Here is a 23605-nt window from a genome sequence, read left to right as displayed (position 1 = left end):
ATTCTAATTATCTACCTGATTATTTCCATTACCATTTGATAAATAAGTAAATAATGGTAGATAAAAATATATATATTGATTAGGCAAAAACGGGAGCTTTGGGTATCGAATTGAATTAAATTGCAGAATGACTTGAATTGACCTAATCTAACCTGATCGAAATTATTTTGAGATAAAGTTTGACGCATCTGACCTTCCCCTCGTATAATAAATATGTAGATAAATCTATACCAAAAAATATTTATTTACAAATAATATAATATAATAATTCTTTTTACGTTTCGTTAATTGGCCGTTTAACGTATCGATTTCGGCAAAGAGTAATCGGTGAGATTGAAATCAGGTCATACGGCAAACAATCGACTCTCTGTTCTCGGAATCATCGAGGTGCTTCAAAGCACCGACAATGACGCCTTTCTCGACCTCTCAGATGTCCCCTTCGTCTTCATCTATGTTTAAGGGTTCCTCCTCCCTCTTGTTTAGAAACATGGCTCGTGCAATCAGACATCGGACTTGCCCCATTTGCCTGGGACAGATTGAATGTTGTAGAGCGGCTGTCTTGTCGATCTGTATGCATGCTTATTGTCTCAGTTGCATAAAAAAATGGAGTTCTTTGAAGAGGAATTGTCCTCTCTGTAATGCAGAATTTGATCGCTGGTTCTGTAATATCAAGATATCGTCTGGCGAATTTGATGTAGAGCATTTAGATGTACTAAAAGAGCGGAATGAGTTCAGCCTAGAAGCTGGAACTGGTTACAGAGGAGTTCCAAGAGATTATTTGAGGTCTCAAAGGTGATTTTTTCATTTTTAATTTTTTTCTTTTATTTTCTAGAATAACAAAAACTTTAGGGTTTCCATGAAACCGTATGCCCAAATGGTGGAAAGACTGAAATTTGAGAACTTATAAAGCTGAACTTCCATGCTTCTGAATGCTAGGGGTGGCATCGGATTGAGCCGAGCCCGAACTTGCCTATCTTCAAGCCGAGTTTGATTTAAATATTTCGAACTCGAGCTCGAGCCTGCCTAGACTCTAGCCTAAAATTGTAATCGTGTTCGAGTCCAATAATTTTAACTGAGTTCGAGCTCCAACCTACATTTAAAACTTTGCATAAAATACAAGTAAAATAAATTGTATATAAAATTATGTATACATTTTACATAAAATTGGGCATAACCTCTACTTAAAATTAGACATAACCTCTGTATATTAACCCTGCATAAAATTATATATACACTATGTATAAATTTTTTCATAAAAGTTGCATAATTATGCATAAATTTTATTCAATAATCAAACACAAAAACATTCATTTGAAAAACAACTCTAGTTTTGTCCATTTGTACGCAATCAGATTGTTCTGATTCAAGGGCTAGAAAACCAAATCGTCGAGACAAAGAAAAAGTTTAAGAAAAATGGTTGTGGATGACTTAATTGTATGCCTATTTTCGTTTTTTCTTCAGAGCATGGATTCATACAGCAACAGTTCTGAAATGTTACCAATCTATTATTCTGAAAAACTTGAGTGGAGTTAGCATTAAGAGAGTACCTCAAACAATTTGAGTCTCTTCAAGAGCCATGAGGAAGAAACAACCGGAGTTCAAGAAACAGTTTTATTTTTTATTTTTTTCACGTACTTGTGATCTCACACGTGCGAAATCGCATGAGTGAAGGTTGCATGTGTGAAATCGCACAATGTCTTCGCGCGCAGGGGGGAAAAATTATTTCTCCCCTAACTTAGGTCTTTGGTTTTCTGCCGAGATGACGCGGGGGGAGGGGGGGTCTAGCGGCGCCTACGAGGAGCTGTCGTTGGGGCTGATTGTTGCGACTGAGGCGGCTGCGACGAAAGTAGCGGCGAAGGTAGCGGCTACAGAGACGACGCAGGGGTAAGGGAGTCTGCGACGAAGGCGGCCAGCAAGCAGCTGTTGACGGCAACGGAGGCGGCCATAGCAGCGGACAGGAGGGGCTCGGCGATGGCAGACGAGGGGAAGAAGAAATCGAACTCAAACTCGAACTCGAAGAGTCGAAGACAATTCCGGTTCCCGGCTCCTGGGCCTTCATTAAGTTAACGAGCCAGCTCGCGAACCGAACCATGGTTCGGTCGAGCTCGGCTCGTTAACTCAAATGAGCCTTATCTGGATCTCGAATTCGGTTCGAGATCCAGATAAATCAAATCGAACCGAGCCTAGCTCGAGCCGCTAGCGAACCAGCTCGGTTCGATGCAACCCTTATTGAATGTTGGTTGCGTTGATTGACTGTTTGCCCTAGTTGGCTTCCTGAATATCCAAAATCTGGAGAAGTGTTGTCAGAACCGGAACAGACTGACAAATTCAACCTGACCCACCCGGATCCGGACCCTTTTTCTGTTCTCATATAAACAAAATAGTTTTTCTCTCAAAATATTAAAACCTGGTTGGTTGTGTGGTCTGAACTTGAACCGGACTGGTTAGTTTCTTCTGCTTCAATAATTGTCTTTTGAAAAAATGGTGAAATTTTTTTTACTTGAAAGAGGATTAAAAGCCATGAGTAAGTACCTACATATAAAAGGTAGCATCAACCAACCAAAGATATATTCATGTCCAACTTCAACAAAATAATATATATACAGAAAATAAGAAGGTGGCCAAATGGACTCAGTCCAACCAATGGTTGAATCTGGTCTAACCTGATTGGACTAAAATCAGTCATCCTACTGGTTTGATGGCCGGTTTCGGTTCTAATAACATTAATATGGAGGGACTCACATCCCGCCACTTTACCCTCTTTGCTACTGATTTGGAACAGTTGATAATAGACTCTCATTCTCCACTCAACATGCTCAAGAAAACATCTTTGCATTGATGTATTGTCCTTGTTTAACTAGTTGTACTTACTATGGAAACTGCTATTTTCTGGGGAACTTCCGCCAAAAGCCTTTCATTTACCATTTAGGTTTACTACAGTGTCATATTCTTAACACATACATTCCATACTATTTTACATGCGAAAAGTGAGATGGTGGCATCCACTAAGCGCTACCCGCAAAGTTTTTGTCGAAAGGTAAAGGGGTATTAGCAGGTTGGACTTTGATTACAATGAAACTCAATTACACAAGGTTGGCATCATCATTATTACGGCAACTTTGCTCAAGTCTTCAAACCATTCCATTTCATTCTTTTGCTATTTCATTTCTTGTAAATGATCCTTTCTATTTTATTAACTACTGTTTTCCGCTGTTCTTGTTTTTTTCCTTTTTTTTTTTTTTTGAAAAATCTGACAGGTCCATTTTTATACTAAAGTATCTTCTTTGTCTATTTATAGAACCCGAAATGCTGTCTTTTGGTGAATGAGGTAGTTACATTTGCATCGGCAAGGGGTTGAAGGATCTTAATTTGGAAATCCCAAATATCTAGGATATAAGCATTTTTTCTAGCTTTGAAGTAACTATAATTCTGGTACTATATTCCTTAGTCATCACGTTTATTATTAAAGCCTCATTTTAGCTTTGACACTACATGGATCCGTTCCTTCATTTCCCATCTATCGTATGCTACATAAGAAAGGGTTTGAATTAGTGTTGTGTGGTTTGAATTACCTAGGGATGAGACCTGCATAAATATAAACTTTTGGAGTTTACTTTTATTCCTTTCCAGTTTCAGAAATGCTATCCATTTATTTTCTGAATTCTAAAAGAATTTCTGAGGGAATCTGTTTAATTTCATAATCTGTTATCTGATTTGTGTGTATTAGAGAAGCCAAATCCATTTTGCCTCTAGGGCTATCTTTAGGAGGAGAACATTATATTTGACGTGTTGAATGCTGTTCATTAAAAAGATGAAAAAATTACAAACTTGTGACAGAGAGAAGCCTCAGACCTTTTAATTAGAGGGAAGAACAGGTTAAGCTTTCTGTTACAACAGAAGGGCATTGCCCATTACAACTTGCAGGCTGAAGGCCCCCTCCTTTGCTAGGAGTCTGATACTGGAACTCATTGACCTGAGAACATGTTTCCAAGAGACTCATAAGGGAGAATCAGAGACCTCTTTGGACTCTGATATGCCTGTATTGAGTACTTTCTTGCAAGTTTTGAACACAATAAGCAACTTTTTATCTGAATTCACCACTGGAATTTAGTTATTAGATGGAGAGAGGAGATTAGCATAAATCTGAATCGTTTACTGTAAGCTAATTCTAAGGTTATCACCATTTTCAGGAAAAAAAAGAAAAAAAAAAATACGATGGCCTACATGAAAGATGTTTCAGACATAGCACATCTGTGTTATTAGTCTTTATCATCAACTGATAACTGGTATAATGTTATGTTTATACAGATCACAGCAGATACTTCAAACAAGCTGTCTACAAGTGCCAAAAATGTCCTACTCAAATGCCTAAATATGCTAAATTTCTAAAAAGACAAAAAGCTGATGAATTTTGAAATGCATCTCTTTTTTTTTTATGAAAATCCCTTTTTTATTTGCATCAATGTCCTTATCATACATGATGAAATTAATTGCACTGAATGTGTTTGCTGATCTGACATGGTTTGGTTTGTATATTTTGGTTAGGTCATTGAGCAGATCGAGGGGTGAACTCCATAGTGTTATACGACGCTCCAGACCATTGCCACGGCGTCGCTCATTTGTGCAGTCAAGAGTTGGACCACAACCTGCTGGATCTGGAGATCAAGATGGACTTATTACAGAAAGGGTTCTTCAATGGCGGGCAAGGTACTGCCAGTAAAAATGTGGTTGCCTTTTTTCACTACTGAAGCTGTTGTTTGCTGGGTAGATAAGATTAAATGTGTAAAAACATTGTTCTAATGTCTTTTCTAAAGATTATAGCAGTTCCTTTTTTTTTCTTTTTAAAAATTATAGCAGTTCAATATTAACAAAGTGAAGACATACAAACAGTCCCAAGTGGTGAATTTTTCCATGGATCACATTTTCTCAGAGAAGTGGTTAAATGCCTAAAGCGGTGGGATGTACAGAAGTAGTTCAATATCTGATGAACATGCACATGCACTTACAATGAATTTGGTTTTGCAGTATATATAAGCGAAATTTGTATGCTGTGCCTCTTCATGTGCCCCCAAGAGTTCACCTACCGCAGGTAAGTAGTTTCATCATAATTATTGACCTTTTCTTTGTTTTTGGTTTATAGTATACGTTCTGGATAATTTCCTTGGCTTGACATATGGGCCACCTTTTTGCTCCTAGAGAATGCCAAATTATGGCTTCAGTTGGCCTCAGTGTTGCAAGAACTGGACCTGACTGGGTGGTTCAACATGATAGATCCGGAATTTAATCCTTTTCCGGTTCTCTCATAAGGAAAACGGTTTTTGGCTTAAAACATAAATTCCTGGCTGGTTGGTCTGGTTTGAACTTGGACTGAACTGGTTAGTTCTGTTCGGTTCAATCATTTTGTTATGAAGAAATGGTGAAATTTTTTTTACCAGAGAGAAGATTCAAAACCATAACTAAGTAGCTACGTAGAAAAAGTAGTATCAACCAACTGAAGACTGATTCATATTTAACTTCAAAAAAATAATATACATACAGAAAATAAGGGGTGGCCCAATTGGACCCAGTCTAACCCGATTGGACCCAAACCTGTCATCCTATCGGTTTGATGGCCAGTTCGGTTTTAGTAAAATTGGTAGGCCTAGATTGGATAATTAGGCATTGGATCTATGAATTGCTCTGAAATGACTTACTGTGCTTGTGTAAGTTGGATGTATGGTGGTTTCATTAGTCAGACCAGCTTGACTGCCCTTTCTGATATTTTTTGGCGAAGTTTTGATTCACATGAAGTTAGCTGTTTTCTATTTTTGTTCATGTTTCTTATTTCTTTTCAGAACATTGGGAATAATGATGTAAAGAGAGGAGTACATCAGCGAATAGAACCATGGATTCAAAGGGAGTTAAAAGCCATCCTTGATGACTCGGATCCTTCCCTTATTGTACAATTAACTTCATCTCTGTGGATATTAAGTCTTGAGGAAAGGCATGGGCCTCAATCAGGGAACGCTTTGGGGGTGGATAAAATTCTCCAACAGCTGAGACCTTTCCTTCTTAACAGGACAGATCAGTTTTGGCATGAGTTGAGGTACTTGTTTTGTTTATATTCTATAGGCATCTTCAGTGACGATTGTTTTTAGCATATCTGTGCAAAATACTCTGCATATGGGGAGCATAGCATAAAGTAGACTGTATTGTTGTACTTTTCTGATTGATTTCATGTTGTAACAGTTTGGTTCAGCTAGCTTTACTTCCAAAGTGAAAGCTCTTTTTCATTAGCTTAGCATGTGAATGCATCTGACAAGAGGAAGTATGGGGGCCATGGCTTTTATTTGATTGAGCATTTAAAGGAGCTTTTTCCCTTCGGTTCCATTTTTTTCTTATAAAAAGGATCTCTATGGCCCTTGCGTTTTCTTGTCATCTTGTACATATTGTTTTTCAGAGACTGTTACTGAGAATAATTAATATTTTTAGGTGTTTTTCTGAGAGCGCATTGACTATTGAAGCATATGACACTGTGGTTGAATACAAGCACCATCGTTAAATAGGTGTTAAGAGGATGTAAAGGTTCTTATCTCTGTTTAATCTATTGTCACTTTTACTGCAAATATCACAAGCTGAGAAGGGATCGCGTGCAATGATTGCTGTTGATTTTCTGATTCAAGATGTGAATAAAAGCAATTGGTGCTGGAAGGCAACATGGACAAAAGACTGAGCTTCACTGTTTATCATGCTATACTTTATTTTAAAAGGTAAACATTTGCAATATGGGTTTTATGCTTATTTGTGGTTAATTTATTTATTTCAGGGAAACTCAACTTTTTTCTATTATGTGCTATAGCTTATCTGAGATTCATTCAGTGACTTTCTATTGACATTGAATCATCTACTGTTACATCATCCATCCATAAATTTCTTCTGACTAGTAGCATCCCCCCTTGTCCTACAGCTCAAGCTTCTGGTATTCTTGATGCTGTAGTCTGCAAATACAAAGCCTGCTGTTTTTATAAGCTCTCTTCTTTTGCTTGCATCTTAAGCAATTTGTACTTCTTGCCGAAGTTCCTTTTTATCTCTGAGCTTGTTTTATAACCATCTTGTCCGCTGGTGCCATGGCAAGCAGTAACGAGAAAATAATATAGCATAGCTGAACTTTATTTTGAAAACAGAATAGAATTTGAGATCTATGATTGATTAAATTTCCTTGCTGTAGATCATGGTTTGCTATACCTAATGATAAATCTCTTTGGTCTACTGATTCAGGCAGCCAATGTAAGATTGCCAAGCCTGCGGTGGTGGTGAGCTAAATGGAAGTAGAGTAATGTCCTTGTCGTGTTCTCCTCTTATATCGAGTAATGGTCTCCCTGAACTAACTTCATGTTTGTTGGCCTACTAGATTCCTACAAAGTTGAGTTTGATGATAACAAACACCCATGAATTGCTTGTAAAAGTTAAATGAGTTATCTGGGCAAAAAAGATTTGGAAAGAAAATTGGCAAAACATCTGTTTGACTAATCGTCATCGAATTAACGTTGCATGTAAAGATATTGAGTAGTAATTTATGGAGTTAATGAAGGCTCTAGACATTTGAGTGTTGCCCAACCTAACAATAGAAGAAAGGAAAAATCTTGGGTTGAAGTTATGTGTTATGATTGGCGAGCAAGGTGAATGATGACCGGAAAACTGGAAAAAGAATGGAGGATTGGAGAGAAATGGAGGAGATGGAGATTGTATCATAGATTTTGCCATATGGAGTCTAGAATTTAGAAAGAGTTTGAAATCTAAAGGAAAATGAAGCTCTAGAAAACCAAAATCGAAGGAAAGGCAATTTACTTTGTTAAGTAATCGAGCCGACTCACATATGGAACCATGTCTCAATTGAGTTCGGTTCGGTTACTTAAACGAGTGTGATCCATTGCTTGAACTCGATTCGAGATGTTTTCGAATTGATCTAAATTGAGTCAGATCTGAGTTATTCGCCAATCGGCTTGATTCGATGTCACTCTCTATAGCTCTTGGCGAAGCATTCACTGCCTCGATCTCAGCAAATGACTAGACATAGTCTATTTGTCTCAATATTTTTTACTCATTTTTATTAAACTTTTTTTAAAAAAAGGTTTGGTTTCCTTTTGTTCCCAAATAGGGACATGTTCATTCACATTTTAAAAAAATAATAATTTATTTTTACTATTTTTATTTAAAATAAAATTTGACCTTCTTATTTTGGCAAAATATATTTTCATCATTTTCACATGTTCTTCCCCTCTTACATCAGGTTGCTCTTCTCTCACTCCCTTGAGTAAGTGCACAAAAGGAGCTGCTCTCATAGGGAGGGAGGAGTGTCACCTTCCCTTCCCCTTCCCTTCAATGAGGGGGGAGGAAAAGAGGTGTGGATCCTTCTTCTAAAGACCTCTCTAATAATTTTTAAAAAAAAATAAATATTTACCTTTGTTAGCTGTGTATAGGTTAAGAGAACAAAAATATTTAAAGCATGGAAGTGAGAATAATTTAACATTTTTCAAGAGGTGGAGGTATTTAATATCTTAAATCAGGGGGGTAAGAATAATTTAACATTTATTAGTTTTTCACTGGCTTATGTCTTCAATTATTTGTAACCTACTCTCAAGTCTCAAAGGATAAGTATGCCTTGAGACGAGGGGTTAAGGCTGTTGAGTCTGGGTTCTAACACTAATGAAGCATGGTCCATTTGCATCTAGAAACACAATTAGATGAAAAATTGATCTGAAATTGATGTGAAATGATATGGATAGACCTTCAATCCAAGATGGATAAGTAATGATATTCTATAGAAGAAAACGATAGATTTTGTTAGATACTGATTGATAGTGGCTCCATTTGAGAAGAACAACTTATTATTACTTATTTTATATTTATTCATTCCTTTTAAATTTTAATTTTAATACATTTACTAGTATGTTTTAATTATAACTGAATAATATCAATTTAGTTCATATATTAGAAATTAAAATAATTAAACCTAACTAAATGACTTGTCTATTTTTATTATATTTTTAATTATGAACATATAATTAATATACTTGTTAAATAATTAACAACATAATGTGAATTTTTATACATATAACATAATAATAAAAGGGAAATAATCAATAAATACCAATTAAAATATTAAATTACAATTATTAATCATATTTTAATTTAAAAATAAATTAATATAAATAAATAAGTGACAAATATAATAATTATTAATAATAAAAATAATACTAATCTAATAGAAAATATTTATGTGCATATTTAGCACATTCTTTTATGATTGGATTATGACTTTTGTTTATAATTATGGACGATTATTAGATAAGATGTCAGAATATACAAGTGGGAAAAAAATAACTTGTCTTGGCATTACTTGGTTTGTCACTCATTCATCTCACATAAGAGTCTTGCATATCAAAGGTATGCATCTGCTATAATTTGTAAATAGCTTAATTAATATTCAAATAATTTATTTTAAGAAAACTTTATTTTTATATCTTCTATACAAGTTTGATTTAAAACTACTATTTGCATAAAAGAATTGGGAGTCAATCTATAATGGATTTGGAAACAAGGTCATAAAGAAGAAGAAAAAGAAGTTGAATATCCAATATTTGACGATGAGTTTTGGAAAAAGGTCGAGAAAATGATTTTGATATTGTCACCTTTGATATTGAAGCGATGCTTGAATACCAGTTAATTACGTAAAGTTTATGTTAATAAATTAATAATTTTTTTTATGAATATCTAAATATTTATACATACATTTTTTACAACTAATTTGGTGAATGCATTTTGGGAATGACATTCCAAAACCTACAACGGATAACAAGAAGAACTTTGGGTCAAACTTGTGCATATTGACTATATTTATTATAACATGAAATTTAAGACAAGAAAGGCACAAAAACAAGATATGGTAGAAATAATAATGATGACGATTGAAATTCAATGAACTTGGATTACATTGTTATAGAAGATGACTTATTGGCTCTTTTGTCCGTTGAAGTTCAAAAGTTATTTTCGTATGATGGATGATAGAAATGATGGTAGTTTGGATTTGATAAACTCAGATTACATTATTATAGAAGATAACCTATTGGCTCCTCGGATTGTTGAAGTTCAAAAGCTACTTTTGGATGATGATGATAAATTTTGTTGGGCTTCACTTGTAATTTGACACAGATGATGAAGATAATGAAGAAGAAAACCACAATATAAAGTTTGGCTAATAACTCCAACTTAGGAGGAAATCCATGTGGAGATTTTAGTATTGGAGGCAAAGACCGTGTGGTTGATACAAATGAAAAACACCAACTTGATATAATTGACGTTGAGTATGGGTCCTCTAAGGTGGTTATGTTTATTATCAACTAAAGAAAGATACAAAGAAGAATTGGGATATAAAAAAAGATATATTTGAGCTCTTGGCCGTGCGAGCCCGCTTAACATTCTCTCGCCACAATAATGTAGGCGTCCTTGTCCTATTGCTTTCCTTGATGACTGAGAAGAAATACTTACCATATCGATGCAGTCCTTCGATAATTTGGCAAAATGCAAGTCAATTGGGCTCATCCCAAACTTGCTTGAAAATGTGTCAAGTGACACAAAGTCTGATGTGCCGTCGTAAACGCTTCCTCCGTTGCATACTCGTTTTGCACAAAAGCGAAAGTGCCAAAATCGAAAAATTAGTCCATTGGCTCCTCCTCGAGTTGCTTCTGATGCACCTTGGGTCAAAGCGGATTTATGCCAAAGTTGATGTTTTGACACTTTGATTGCTCCCGATTATGTTTGCAACCTCCCTCCATGGAGGCAAACCCTTTGGAAAATCTTTTGACATGAAATCCTTCTTTAGGACTTCCTTCTCTTCAATCAATATGGATAGACCTTCAATCCATTGTTCATCACCTGCCAAAGAAACAAGAAGATTGGACTCTTCATGCTTAAGACCCCTCTTAAGTTGGAGGGCTGAAAGCATGACCCCTTTCCACTTTACATGATCTCTTACACCGGAAATTACACAGGGTTCTTTTTCGTTGGTAATCCCAAACATTCCCATATGGGGTATTACAAAGACCTTGCTTTTATAAAGGAAATCCACCCCAAAATTACATTAAAAATCATCCAAATGAGGTACAACAAAAATTCAAAAAGCCAACCTACTTCCCAACAACGACATGAACATGCTTGGCCACCTCAAGCATGGCTTTGGCTTCAAAATTGACAACCTTTATTCGACTATCCGTCCCTTCCCACCTTAAGCGTAATCGTTTTGCTTCCTCTTTTGAGATGAAGTTGTGGGTTGCTCCTGAATCAACGAGAGTTTTCACCTTGCCATCATTTAACAACGCATCAAGAAAAACTAGTTTTAGTCTTATGATTTTTCAACCATTACTTGGATTGAGTTGCGCAACATCAATCAACCAACTCGACGTTTTTCAACATGTTGATCATCACATAGCATTTAGTAACTTCTTTTTACTTGGACAATCATTCACCAAGAAAACAAGTAATCTTTCGATTTTTAGGATTACCTTTTTCTTTATAGTTCTTCTTCTTTTCTCTATTTTTACGGTGCCCTTCGTCTTTTTTGGAAGTTCGTCTCTAAGAAGGCTTCTTATGGCTCTCATTGTTTTCATTTCTATCCATAGATGTGACATTATCATCGGATTTTCTTTCAAAATTCATTAACTTCTCTTCAATGGCTAAAACAGTTGCAAATGTCTTCACCTCTCGATGCATAAACTTTTGTTTAGCCCAAAGATGAAGTCCTACAGGAAAAAAAAAAAAAACTGATCCTCATAGGGCATGTTAGAAATGCTTAACATTAAAGAAGTAAATGACTGAATATACTCTTGAATCATCCCTTTTTGCTTCAATGCGCATAATTCATTTCGAGCTAGGTAATCGGCATGTTTGGGAAAGAAATGACGCTTCAATTCACGCTTAAAATTCTCCCAATTGTCAACCGCCATTCTCGGTATCACTAAGCCTTCTTCTCCACCACAAAATAACATCATCAATGAGAAACATAGATGCAATACTAGCCTTTGCTTCCTCATCTATGAGATTTGAAGCTTTAAATTCCTGCTTGACTTGCCATAAGAAGTTCTCAATCACCTTCGGATCTCATACGTCCCGTATGATTTAGGCTCAAGAACCTTGATCTTCATGTGCATAGGAACCTTTTCCCCATTCAAAACAGCTCGCTCAAGAATCATCATTCTGGTTCGCATCTCTTTTAACTCTATTGGCATTTCGTCGAGATCGTTGCAACTATCCGCCTTTAGAACTACAACGACTATCCACCACTTTTTGAATTTTTTTTCCCAACTTGAGCATTAACACTCCACCTTCTCGAACCTAGATTCGAATGAAGTTAAATGAGATTCAGTTTTAGACCTTTGTTTGGAGCAATTTCCAACGTCAATTCTGAGGAACCCATAGCCGAAGTCCCTCACTGTGCGGCCTAATTTACTTTGGGTGAAAAATAAGCTAGTTAGCCTCTCTTTTAAGAAGAAACATTGCCAAAATAAAGAGAAATGAGTCTTTTCACAGTAATGGGGAATTCTAGGCACAAAGTTGAAGGTGTTTTCAAGAAATTTATAATGCCATATTTATAGGCCAAAGAGGGATAAACCCCCATTTTCAAATTCTAACCAATGAGAAATTGTCACCTAAGCAAGTCAAATATCAAATTTATTAAAATTCAAATAAATCATTATCCTAAATACCTAAAATCCCTAAAAAATCCTAGGCTTGCGGGCATAGCCGCGAGAGTACTTGGACTGGGCTGTGCGCCCATGTAACAGCTATCCTCTAATACGAACATTGTTGAGTTTAGATGAATCTTTAGGGTTAAACACAAAAATGGAGATTCTATAGAAATAATGTTTTGCATCAGGTCAGGCCTCACTTCTTCTTCGTGCGGTAGAATACTTCCCTTCCTCGTATAGTCTTTTGAAGAGAGAACAGGGGTGACCTTGGACCATTCTTTTCTTTTTAAATATCAATTACCGGCCGGAACACCCGAGTTCTCGCTTTGTACTGATCAGGATCTCACTAATCGCGTGGACATGGAAAGGGCCGAGGGTTTTGCAGAGGTTTAGGTTCAGAAAGAGAAGAACAGGCTTTCATGGCTCCCTCTCCATTTTCTCACTTCCTCCGTTGTTCTATTCGTCGAAAGTCTGTTTACAGTTCTCGCATGAACTTTTTAGTCCTCGAAGCAAGGCCGTTATGCTTTTTCCATGACAGCTCGTTTAGAAACAATCCCTTCTCGACAGCTGCATCTCCTGCCCTGCAGCCTGAAGGGGAAAAGCCCCACCTAGATGTGAAAAGTAGCCTTTCTGCCCGTATGAGCTTTGTCTTCGACCAAATCGATGCTATGGAGACAGAAAAAAAGGAAAAAGACGAGACTTTGCAGCGAATTCGAGCGTGGAGGGAGAAAAAGCAGAAGAATGATGAGCCCATTTCAGATACTAGTTCGTCTGTACCCGTCAGCGCAAATTTGGAAGAAACAGGCAAGAGAGAGAATTTGTTTGCGAAGAAGGAGATTGAATTGGTTCACCCTTGGCCCGAGTGGGTTGAATTTATGGAGCAACTCGTAAGACAAAATTATTTCGATCACCGAAGGAAAGATGAGGATCAGATTATTCGGGAACTGGGTTGCGATGAAGTGTTGGGATTGGCCGAAGAAGGGTTCGACTTCACTCGTGATTGGACTACTGTTCGTACTGCCTGTCTCAATTTCGGCCGCGACCGATTTGATTTATTGAGGTTCTATTTTTCTTCAGTTGTAATTCTTCTTGATTGGTAATGTGTTGGATAAACAAAGATGTAACGGATTGCCTGTGGCATTCTTCTACGTCTTCATTACTCTCTCTCTCTCTCTCTCTCTCTCTCTCTCTCTCCGTTGAATGCTGTCTAACTGCTCGGTTTCTCTTTTAGATATATTCTTTTTGCTTCCGTAAATTTTATGATATGGGCCTTCTTCTGCTCTGATATATTGACTTACTTCAGGTCTTTGTCGAGGAAGGATATTCAAATTCTTGTAGGCAATGGATGCCCTTCGACAGACTCAAGGGTGGTCTTTTCTTCCAAGGTGTTGAGGAAGCACGCCCATCTTGATGAAGGAGATGTAAGTATGCAAGTTAAACTTCGCATTTCTCCGTACTGACAGTTCTTGACTCTGTTGTGGATAGTTTAGAAAACAATTATGCCGTTTAGAATTGTGGCCTCTGTTTTTAGATGAACTTTCAGTTTTCAATGGTTAAGAAGATTTTTGGAGGTCCCTTTATCTACAGCTCTTCTACCACATCTACCTTTCCGTCTTTATATGTGCCTTTGTACTGTTGTCTCAACATTCTTATTCTTCTGGAATAAAATTGATATATTTTTCCCCATGCAACCTTTGCAACAACTTTTAAAGACATCAATTAACTTAAAAATCTATATAAAATACTACATTTTTCATGAATATTATTAAAAATAAATCAACGTGAAGCATTTTGTTCAGAAAGTTGTCTGGAAATTATAACATGCTATATGATGCGACTTATTCAAGCTTCAGTGGTTATGGTCTTGTTGAAAGTCAATCGAAGATACTTGCAACATCCTACAGACGTTCCAGCTTTTTATTAAATAGATATCATTGAATCTCTTATTGCTCAGAAACTAGCTTCAACCATGATTGCCATTTGGGGCTGCTGCATCTTCTCATCTTTCTGGCCCATCCTGGTATTACTTTATTGTGGTTGCAATGAAAGTGCATTGGAGTGATTTCTTAGGCCAAGTAGGTTATTCGGGTAGCTGAGCTTTTTTCTTTGATCTATTCATTCTAGGGGCCCTGCCACGTAGATTGATCTGCTTGCCATATTTTGATTCTTCAGATTGCTGGGTAGTTCTTTTATCCCTTGTATTAATGCAGCTTGATCTTCTGATTTTTTTTTTTTTTTTTGAAAGTTGGTTACACATGCACTGTGCCCCAATCCACTTGAGCTTCTGATCTTGTCACTGGAATCAGGGCACATCAGTCTTCTATGAAGGAATAACCTCTGATTTTTTTGTTGTGCTTTTGCTAGCTGTTTTTTGTTCAACAGATTTATTCAGACTTCTGTTTGTTATCATAAGGAAACTTTTAGTGGTGCATCTGGTCCGCCTCTTCTATAACTTTGTTATTCAGATACCAGTGTGTGTTTACTGATGGTATGTGGCTTTGTCATCAGGTTTGTAGTTCTTGCAATCTCAGAAGCACCTGTAACAAAGCATTTTTACTCACCCGGAAAGAGGATGAGGCACGGACTCTTGATGTCATTAGAGTCCTACTACTATATGGCTTTGATCCAATTAATGGATCCGTTGAAAATAAGTCTCTAATGAAAATGAGGTCTGTAAAAACAGTAACTAGAAAATTGCTTCATGAAATTGTAAAACTGAGTTCAGTTCCAATAGATCCAAACCTCCCTCCACCTGAAATAAAGAGGCCTCCTCCAAAAGTAAAGCAACCGCCTCCACCACCAAAAAAGCGAGTAGGACGTGATGACATTGAAATGAAGAAAGGAGACTGGCTCTGTCCAAAGTATAAGAGTGTTTCTTGTTATTTTACTATTTTTAACATAAAAGTAGTTTTGCTTTTTTATTTGGTTGATATATTTATGTTTTTGGTTTTCTGGATTTTTTAGGTGTGATTTTATGAATTTTGCAAAGAACACTATTTGCCTGCAATGTGATGCCAAACGCCCAAAGAGACAGCTGCTGCCTGGGGAATGGGAGTGTCCTGAGTATGTTCTATTGCTTCTATACATGAAAGTTTTTAATTGACTATATGGTTATGGATGATGATGGAACACCAGATAAGTGGTCTAGATTTCAAGACCATCTGGTATTTTAATGGTGACATAACTGTGCCAACTAACGTAGCTAACTAAATCTTTGGTACGTGTCTTAGAAGAAAATTGGTATGCTGAAACTTGGAAGCAAAATCAACTTGTGTAAGATAAAAGAAATTTATTACAGAAAAGACGATAAAACCACCCAATATTATATTATACAATATTTACTATGAATTTGTGCATAAGCTTGGAGTTGCTAGGCTTTGCAAGTTCCTCAGTGTTGATGAGAATTATTTCAAGAATCTAGAGAGATTGTTTCATAGGCATTTGAGAACATTTGAAGGAGCTTTTATGAACTTCTTTGAATCTTTATAAAATGTTCTGTCTTTCTCAATTTTAGTTGTTTGTTTGTAATTACATCAAGGCTAATATAATATGGTACTAGAGGTATACTGTTAAAATTCTTGCACTTACTACAAATGGTTCCTGAATTGGCTCAACTTGTTCAATTGCTTGCAAACTAGAGTAGAGATTTGACATAGACAAGAACTGCGGTAAGCAATTTTGTATGATATAATGCTTGTGACTAACAGATGGGCCCAAGTAATAGCCTTGGCTTTCGTCACAGCCCCCCTATGTGTTACACTTGAATGTGTTCCTTGCACCGCTGCTGCTTGTTTGGCGGGGTTTGTTAGTAAGATCTTCCTATGATGTTTATTTTATTTGCTAACTGATTGGCTTTTCCCCATTTTTACTCATCTTCCTTTTGACTATTGTTTATTTAGAAGTTTGATTATCTTGCAGGTGCAACTTCTTGAATTATAGGCGCAATGTTGTGTGCTTCCATTGTGAACACAAGCGCCCCCCGGATGACTATTTTGAAAATCGGACTCAGGAAACACCAAATGTTTCTAGGATGAGAAGGGGTGATGCATCCCGCATTCCAGGAGTTATTGACTCGTATAATTTTGATTTTGATGATGATGAATCCGATGGTGCTGAGGTTGCTGCTTTTGAGTTTGCTGATCCTCCTAAAATGGCCCATGAACCTCTTTTAGATGATCAGGCAGGTAGTGGCGGGTTTGAAGGTCAGTCTTTTGAGCCCAGAAGAATGCAAAGGCAAACCTTTAGTGACAGGTCTAGATGTGCAGAACATGGTCAATTGAGTGAATCTTCTACTAGAAAGGGATTTGATGATTTCGATGATGATGAAGAAGATGATGTAAATAGTTATGAGATTGACACATCAAATGACATCTATTCAAAACCAAAAGCTTCTTCAAGGACTTTATCGGACTATGAAGAACCATCTGGTTCTGAAGATTCTGATGATTCAAGTGTGAACATTCACAGTCATCGGCCAATGAGAAAGAGGGGCCTCTCTGCCTCTGATGATGATGATGATGATGATGATTTGGATTTTGGTTCTAATGAAGAGATGCCTAGTCATTCCTATCGAAGATCTACTACTACTGCAAATTCCAGACAAAAGAGCAGTACCAGGGGACAAGGTCCTTATAGCCGCTCTTTTGTTTCAGATGATGAATATGCACCAAATTCAGATTCTGATAATGACATTGGTGAGAGATACACACATAAATGGAATGAGGGAAGGAAAAATCTTTCTAGGAAGGGTCCAAGAGGGGGGCATTCTGATTCTGAAGATGGACTTTCCTTTGGATCAGAATCTGAAGATGATGATGGTTCTCAGTTTCATAAGACAAGGTCAAGAAATAAAGCTTGTTCTACTACAGGTAGTCGTGATTGGTCCAACTCTGGAAGAGATGTCCATTTAAGGTCAAATGGCATGAGGGGTAAGACAAGAGACACTTATCCTAAGCATAATCGAGGTGGATCTCTGCATGGTGACCACAATGACCAGAATAATAGAGTGGCTCATGGGGGTAGGTATAATGAGCAGAGGATGAAGGGCGGCTCTTCAGATTCTTATAGGCCTGGCCAAGGAGGAGGATATGGAAATAGGGGACGTGGAAGGTCTGATGAATTTGGGGGTAGGTATAATGAGCAGAAGATGACTGGCAATGGAGGTAGATCTTCAGGTTATAATAGGTCTGGCCAAGGAGGAGGATATGGAAATAGAGGACGTGGAAGGTCTGATGAATTTGGGGGTAGGTATAATGAGCAGAAGATGACCGGCAATGGAGGTAGATCTTCAGGTTATAATAGGTCTGGCCAAGGGGGAGCTTATGGAAATAGGGGACGTGGAAGGTCTGATGAGTTTGGAGATAGATTGGGTAGGCGAAATGCCTTTGTCCATGATAGACCACAAAGGAGAGTAATTGAAAGATGAGGAGGGCCATACTGGAAATTATGCAGGTTTTGGAGTGGGGAATCTAACTATGAAAAGCACAAGATGCAAAATTGAAGACATGTAGACTTGCTAAACAATTGACTTCAAGATCCGTTTACACGAGCTTACCATTTTGGAGAGGTTGATGAAAACCCAGTAACTGGTAGAGCACGTATTACAACTGGGAGAAAGTTGAAGCCATGAACCGTGATGGAAGTCTCAAGGCAAAAAGCAAATTCACATCCTGTTGGGAGTTAGAATTATTCTGTTGTAACTTTATTCATTGTTTGATAAAGGTGTGCAAGGGCAGAATATGGAAATAGTTCAGAATTGCTTACTTTTCTTTTCTCCTTTTTCGCTTCAAAAAATTTGCAATTTGTTTTCCTGAATGATTTTGTGAGGTTCGTGCATGATTATTCTTTGTTTTTCTTGGCGTTCGGAATCTACTGCACCCTTCCTCTGAGTTTGTTTGTCTTCCTTTTGTCTTAAATACAAATAGCTGTTATAGAAATCCCAACAAAAAGAAATGTGGTTTCAGGAGTATCTATGATTCAACAGAGTCACACAATTTATACACTCTATTTATACACACCACCATACACACACGACTCATGTAGTCAGGATACAGAATGACGCCTCCGCTTCTGAAAAAGAAACCGAGCTTCGGAATTGGACTTGGAATTGATCGATATTCCATCTCTTAGACGGAAAAGGGAATTGAGTTTGCTTAACTTCTTTGTGAAAGATCTTAGTATCTTGTTTGCTGGATTTGATCGAACCACCAGCTCTTGTTTCATGGAAACATGGTCTTTCTCCAAATCAGTTAGTCTCATCCTCATTCTTGCGACTTCCAGCTTCAGCTCTCTATTTTCTCTTCTCACTGAAGCATAGTTGTCTCTTGGAGAAATGGCCCCGCTTCCTGCTCCACTTCCCGAACGTTGAGGGTAATGCATTCCGTTGGTTGATCCAAAAAAGAAGTGAGGATGGGCACCACCATTCATGGCGTTTCGGAGCCTAATTTGCTCGAAGTACAGGACTTGAACTGCCAATTGGACTGGTAAACGCTCGTTCTGAGCTGCATGGCTGCAGGCTTCTTGAGACATCTTCTGGCAGTCTATGGTTTTGCAGAGGCGGTATCTCTCTGAGTCCTTGATGTTGGGATGAACCTGGTAAACGAAAAGTAGCGGACATCAGCTCTTAAAGGTCATTTATTTCAACAGAGAAGAAAGTTTTCGGAGAGAGTATGAACTGGACAGACCTTGAGGAAGATGTCCACGGCTCTGTATAATCCGTCATTGACCACTCGAGCGTGGTCTGGGAGTAACTCAGTCAAAGCAATGAACTTGGCTGGTGTCAAATTCGAATCAAGCGCGATTTCTGCCAAATAAGTGTCCAAAATCTTTGATACTTTTAGAATTGAACTCTGTTTAGGGGATCCTGGGCTGTCAAACTCGTAACCCATTTCGTTCTCGTCTCTCAAGTGGTGGGCACCACCGTCTTCTTCCTCGTCCAAATTTAAAAAAATAGAGAAAATCCTCTGTATCGAATCAGTATCATAGAGTTGGTGGTGGTTGTTGCCTTGTGGGTTCGCAGGAATCAGTATATCTTCAAGAATCGCCTGATCCAGTTGAAGCCCGATTCGTCTCTCCAAATCTGACCTACAAGCAGCGGATGCAGAAGCCATGGTTGCAGTTTTCAACAAACCTGAAAGAAAAGCCATAGGAACTGGGCTTTTTCTTGACTGAGTTGGTAACAACCCAACTATAGCCTCAACGATCATTCTCTGTTTTTTCTGTAATTCCATGTCAGACAAGCTTCCTTTAAGCGACTGAGCGTCTCTAACAACTAGACCTTGGAGAGAGTTATGAGCGTAGTTGATCAAGATCTTGCTGATCATATCCTGTTTTAGACCCTTCGACTTCACAGCAGATAAAACACGCTGGAAGAAATCCAGATTAAGTACTGTGAGACTCTTCCCCCACCAATCCGCTGGAGTTTCCGGCTCCACGCTAACTGCCCTCACGGGTAAGTTCTGTTCAAGTTTTGACAACCCAGAAGTGAGCTGCTCCTTGCATGCATTGGAGGCGATTCCGTTGATAAGTCTACTGATAATATTGATTTCTTCTGCTACAGGTAATAGAGTTTGGCAACTGTGCAGTACAGTTATTGAGTTTGAGCTGTTAGGGATAACCATCTCTTTGAGATATACCTCCGTTCGGATTTCTAAGTTCTTTTCTGCAAACTCTTCAGTCATCTCTAAAAAATGAGCTGTGCAACGTAGCATTGCAATGTTTGAGAGAGTGAGCTCAATGTTAACGCCATAACAGAACTTTGCAGCCTGTTCAAATGCCTCTGAACCGCCCGGGACGTTATGAAGAATTATCCGCGATACTTTCGGATCTTTTGCTTCCAGCAACAATTTCCTGATTTTCCCACTTCGAGAAACTAAAGGGAACTGAAGAACGCAAACATGAAATCAGTCGAAACCTTGGATATTGATCTGTTCCTGGTTCCCTTCCTATTATACTAAAATACTTTCTGAAATCGACACACTAAAATACAGGGAAATATCGAATGAATGTTTGAATCACCTTATGAAGAGAAAAGTTGGTTCCTCCGATTTCAACACCGAGATCACTGGAAACATCAGAAAGCGGCCTGCGACATTAGAAAATTGCTTAGAAACTATTCAGAAATAATGGGCAGAATCGGGAAGAATCCATTTCGTGGGGCAGGAACAGAAGGGTCACCTGCTCGAGACATACTAATTAACCTTTAAGCATGCTTTGCTTTTCTAAGTAAAAGCTGAGAGAGAAAGATGTTCATTTTGAATTTAGCCGACACTTTTTTCCTCAATTGGCCGACCGCCATACGGACAACAAAAAAAGAAAATAGCTTCAAAGATTTGGAACTTAGTCTTGAGATGGGTGTTCGGATATCTCATCCCAATTAGCACAGTTGAGCAACGTGTAAGACGGAGATTTTACAGAGATGGAGTGACAGGACACTTCGATCACCACGCTTGAATTATCAGAAAAACAAGTAGCATCGCTTTAACATCAATTTTTATTTTAATTTGATTCTTTTCTTTATACTTCTCGTGTGAAGATTCAGGATTCAAGAAGAAGAACTGAGGCTCTCAAATCAGTTTCTGGATTTGAGTTTCATACCAAACTTTACATCCTATCACTCCAAAAAAAAAAAAAAAAAAAAAAAACAAACACCGACAAACAAATAAACAAACTAAGATCTTCCAAATACAGGTTTCCAAGTAGTAAACCAAACCATTTGTTTCAGGTGTCAAATGAAACAAAACAACTGAAATAGTGTAAGCTAAAGCAGTTGTAGATTTCCAGAACTGAAATGGTTCTGAAAATTAGATTTCCAGCACTTAACGTAGAGAGCCGAAACGTTAGCACTAGCCCACCTCGCTCTTGAGAATCAGGCTTTAATTAGAAAAGAAGCAGCTAAGAAGTAATGTATTATCATACCATTCAACGTGCCGGGTGCTCGAACTGGGGCAGAATGCTCTCTTCCCTGAGACGCTCGGTTTCAGTTCAGCCATTGTCGCCACCCCCATCTCTCTCTTTCTCTCTCGCTCAACGTCGCTGAGGAGAGCGGGAGAGAAGGTGATGAAGCTGATTTGTTAAGCAAGGCTCTCCAGGGATTAAAGGGGTGGTTTGGGAGAGCTTTTGAATATTATAATAGTAACAGATGGTAATCAAAGTCAGGAAATGCAACCGAGACTTCTTTTCGGTGAAAGTGGAGGTCTTTTAATTTGTTTTTTGTTGCAGGAATCGTGAGAGCTGCAGTGCTTTTTGGGGTTGTCATCATGACTTACGAAAGCTGCTCCAGGAATACAAAATTTATGTCTCACAAACTTTATGCTTAGTTTGTAAAGCGTTTGGGCTTATGTAAATTCCTGCTATCGTAGTAATTTTGTAGTCCCGCGTGATACAAAGACAGATCCCAGATGTGAGAAGCATGATCATGAACTGCATTTTCTTATTCTATTTGTCTGTGGATAATTGAAATTTTTGGATCGATTGAATCGACCCAACCTAGTCAGAGGAAAATTCTCTCTTGTATGACAACAAAATAGAAGAGGGGTTCCCTCTCTTCCCTTTTCCACTGCAACAGCAACGGGATGCTGAGAAACTCACTCCCTTCTCATTGTTGCATGATAACGGGAGGGTGATGGATCTCTCCCCGTCATTCAAAAAAGTTAATGAAAGAGGGTGGGGGGATTCCCTCCCGCCCTCCCCGTAGGGACGAGCTCTAGAAAAGAGAAGGGGATCCCTCACCCTCCCTGTTGTCATGCAATCCTTACATGTTGCTGAGCTTTAATGGCGGAAGGGGATGGGGTAGGGACACAGTGAAGGCTCTCTCACCCTAAACCCTTGAATGGAGCCCTTTAACGTGCATATCTTATCAGGTGAGTGCCTCGAAGATTCAACGAGCCACAGTCCTGACGAGTCAAATCCTGTGTGCATGCCTAAGTTTGGCAAACCCTGGATTACCAAAACTGGGCGACTTCAGCCAGCTGCCACACCTCATATGCTTCCGTCCACATTGTCAGGATCTGAACCTCTTTTCATTTGTGTTGGTGGTTGGGGGTTACCAATCGTGGAAGGCTCTCACATGATCTCAAAGCCTGAACGCTATGATCAAATGATAGGCAGTCTTTGCAGTGGCACTATCTGCAGAAGAAGAAAAAGGGATTCACATGGTGAATAGGGTTTTGAATCATTAGATGGGAGAGAAAAGCAAGTGCTTGTAATTATGGAGAAAACTGCATGCCATTCTCTTTCTCTCTCTCTTCTTTCTCTATTCTTTCTGTCTTCGATGGACCCATTAAGGGTTTATATCACTGCCCATCACAGAAAGTACCTACGGTGGCCTGGAACTGTCTTTCCATCGTAATTTTTATTCATGCTTGGTTTCAGATTCTGTGATGGAAAAAGGAGTAAAAGGCTGGCCTTCCTGTAAATGGGGAAAGTCGTCCAGCCTTTGTGTTTTAATTATCTGCATGTTATATAATTCTCACTGGGTTAAGATGAGTGTTAGGGATTTGATTTATAAGATCACTATGATTGCAGCTACACTTGAGGATCATTATGTATCTCTGTGTATGCATTTAAAAACAAGTGAAAAGAAGAAAAAAAAGAATAGCCCAGACAAAGAACAAAGCTTTGTTTACCTTACCTTATCCTTTGGACACACTGATTCTCCTTGACACGGCATCTTCAGAATGGTTTCCTACAGTATTCGCAGAATGTTATCCAGAAAAAGACAGATTAGGAGAGTTTCCTGTAGGAGGAGGTTCAGAGAAGAAAGTTTCACATGGAATGCCGAATGCCAACGTCTCTTCGGCCAGGTTGGAGATACACTTTCCCCGTTGTCTTTCACTAAAGTTGTCTTCACCGTCTAATGATTTCAAACAGGGTGATGAAGCCCT

The 23605-nt window shown here is 38.2% G+C and overlaps 3 protein-coding genes across 5 annotated transcripts; 2 read left to right on the top strand and 1 right to left on the bottom strand.

The window, feature by feature from the left end:
• Positions 1–381: 381 nt before the first annotated feature.
• LOC137956322 (uncharacterized) lies at positions 382–7543 on the top strand. 3 transcript variants are annotated; one of them, XM_068803769.1, is made up of 7 exons: positions 382–792; positions 4546–4707; positions 5026–5089; positions 5835–6085; positions 6472–6558; positions 6663–6749; positions 7258–7543. In XM_068803769.1, exons 1-5 carry the CDS (start codon positions 407–409, stop codon positions 6539–6541), a joined length of 933 nt encoding a protein of 310 aa, XP_068659870.1. In that variant the 5' UTR covers positions 382–406; the 3' UTR covers positions 6542–6558; positions 6663–6749; positions 7258–7543. The 3 variants fall into 3 exon arrangements, with proteins under 3 accessions (XP_068659870.1, XP_068659871.1, XP_068659868.1); XM_068803770.1 differs by having other exon boundaries at positions 6472–6564; XM_068803767.1 differs by having other exon boundaries at positions 6472–6749.
• A 5479-nt stretch (positions 7544–13022) lies between these two features.
• Positions 13023–18669, top strand: LOC137955923 (uncharacterized). Its single transcript, XM_068803150.1, has 5 exons — positions 13023–13782; positions 14026–14143; positions 15231–15583; positions 15687–15785; positions 16641–18669. Exons 1-5 carry the CDS (start codon positions 13142–13144, stop codon positions 18145–18147), a joined length of 2718 nt encoding a protein of 905 aa, XP_068659251.1. The 5' UTR covers positions 13023–13141; the 3' UTR covers positions 18148–18669.
• On the bottom strand, positions 18621–21856 carry LOC137955924 (BTB/POZ domain-containing protein At1g03010). Its single transcript, XM_068803151.1, has 4 exons — positions 21639–21856; positions 20739–20805; positions 19406–20602; positions 18621–19313 (listed from the first exon to the last, which is right to left on the bottom strand). The coding sequence occupies exons 1-4, from the start codon at positions 21725–21727 to the stop codon at positions 18765–18767; spliced, it is 1902 nt and encodes a 633-aa protein (XP_068659252.1). The 5' UTR covers positions 21728–21856; the 3' UTR covers positions 18621–18764.
• Between the last annotated feature and the right edge of the window lie 1749 nt (positions 21857–23605).

This window comes from Aristolochia californica, unplaced genomic scaffold, assembly GCF_029961685.1.
Source record: "Aristolochia californica isolate CCGP_79_NKW_82.1479 unplaced genomic scaffold, dmAriCali1.0.hap1 SCAF_2, whole genome shotgun sequence".
NCBI lineage: Eukaryota > Viridiplantae > Streptophyta > Magnoliopsida > Piperales > Aristolochiaceae > Aristolochia > Aristolochia californica.
Note: the sequence above shows the minus strand (reverse complement) of the source record. Positions and strands in the feature narration are given on the sequence as shown.

Bases quoted from the DNA above. Each gene is read 5' to 3' on its own strand.
- LOC137956322 (XM_068803769.1), top strand. From the start codon at position 407: ATGACGCCTTTCTCGACCTCTCAGATGTCCCCTTCGTCTTCATCTATG. The intron at 4,708-5,025 runs GTACTGCCAGTA...TTGGTTTTGCAG, and splicing joins GTTCTTCAATGGCGGGCAAG to TATATATAAGCGAAATTTGT. The intron at 6,086-6,471 runs GTACTTGTTTTG...TAATATTTTTAG, and splicing joins CAGTTTTGGCATGAGTTGAG to GTGTTTTTCTGAGAGCGCAT.
- LOC137955923 (XM_068803150.1), top strand. From the start codon at position 13,142: ATGGCTCCCTCTCCATTTTCTCACTTCCTCCGTTGTTCTATTCGTCGA. The intron at 14,144-15,230 runs GTAAGTATGCAA...CTTTGTCATCAG, and splicing joins CCCATCTTGATGAAGGAGAT to GTTTGTAGTTCTTGCAATCT. The intron at 15,584-15,686 runs GTATAAGAGTGT...TGGATTTTTTAG, and splicing joins GGAGACTGGCTCTGTCCAAA to GTGTGATTTTATGAATTTTG.
- LOC137955924 (XM_068803151.1), bottom strand. From the start codon at position 21,727: ATGGGGGTGGCGACAATGGCTGAACTGAAACCGAGCGTCTCAGGGAAG. The intron at 20,603-20,738 runs GTGATTCAAACA...TGCGTTCTTCAG, and splicing joins CCAACTTTTCTCTTCATAAG to TTCCCTTTAGTTTCTCGAAG. The intron at 19,314-19,405 runs GTCTGTCCAGTT...TTCGTTTACCAG, and splicing joins CCGTGGACATCTTCCTCAAG to GTTCATCCCAACATCAAGGA.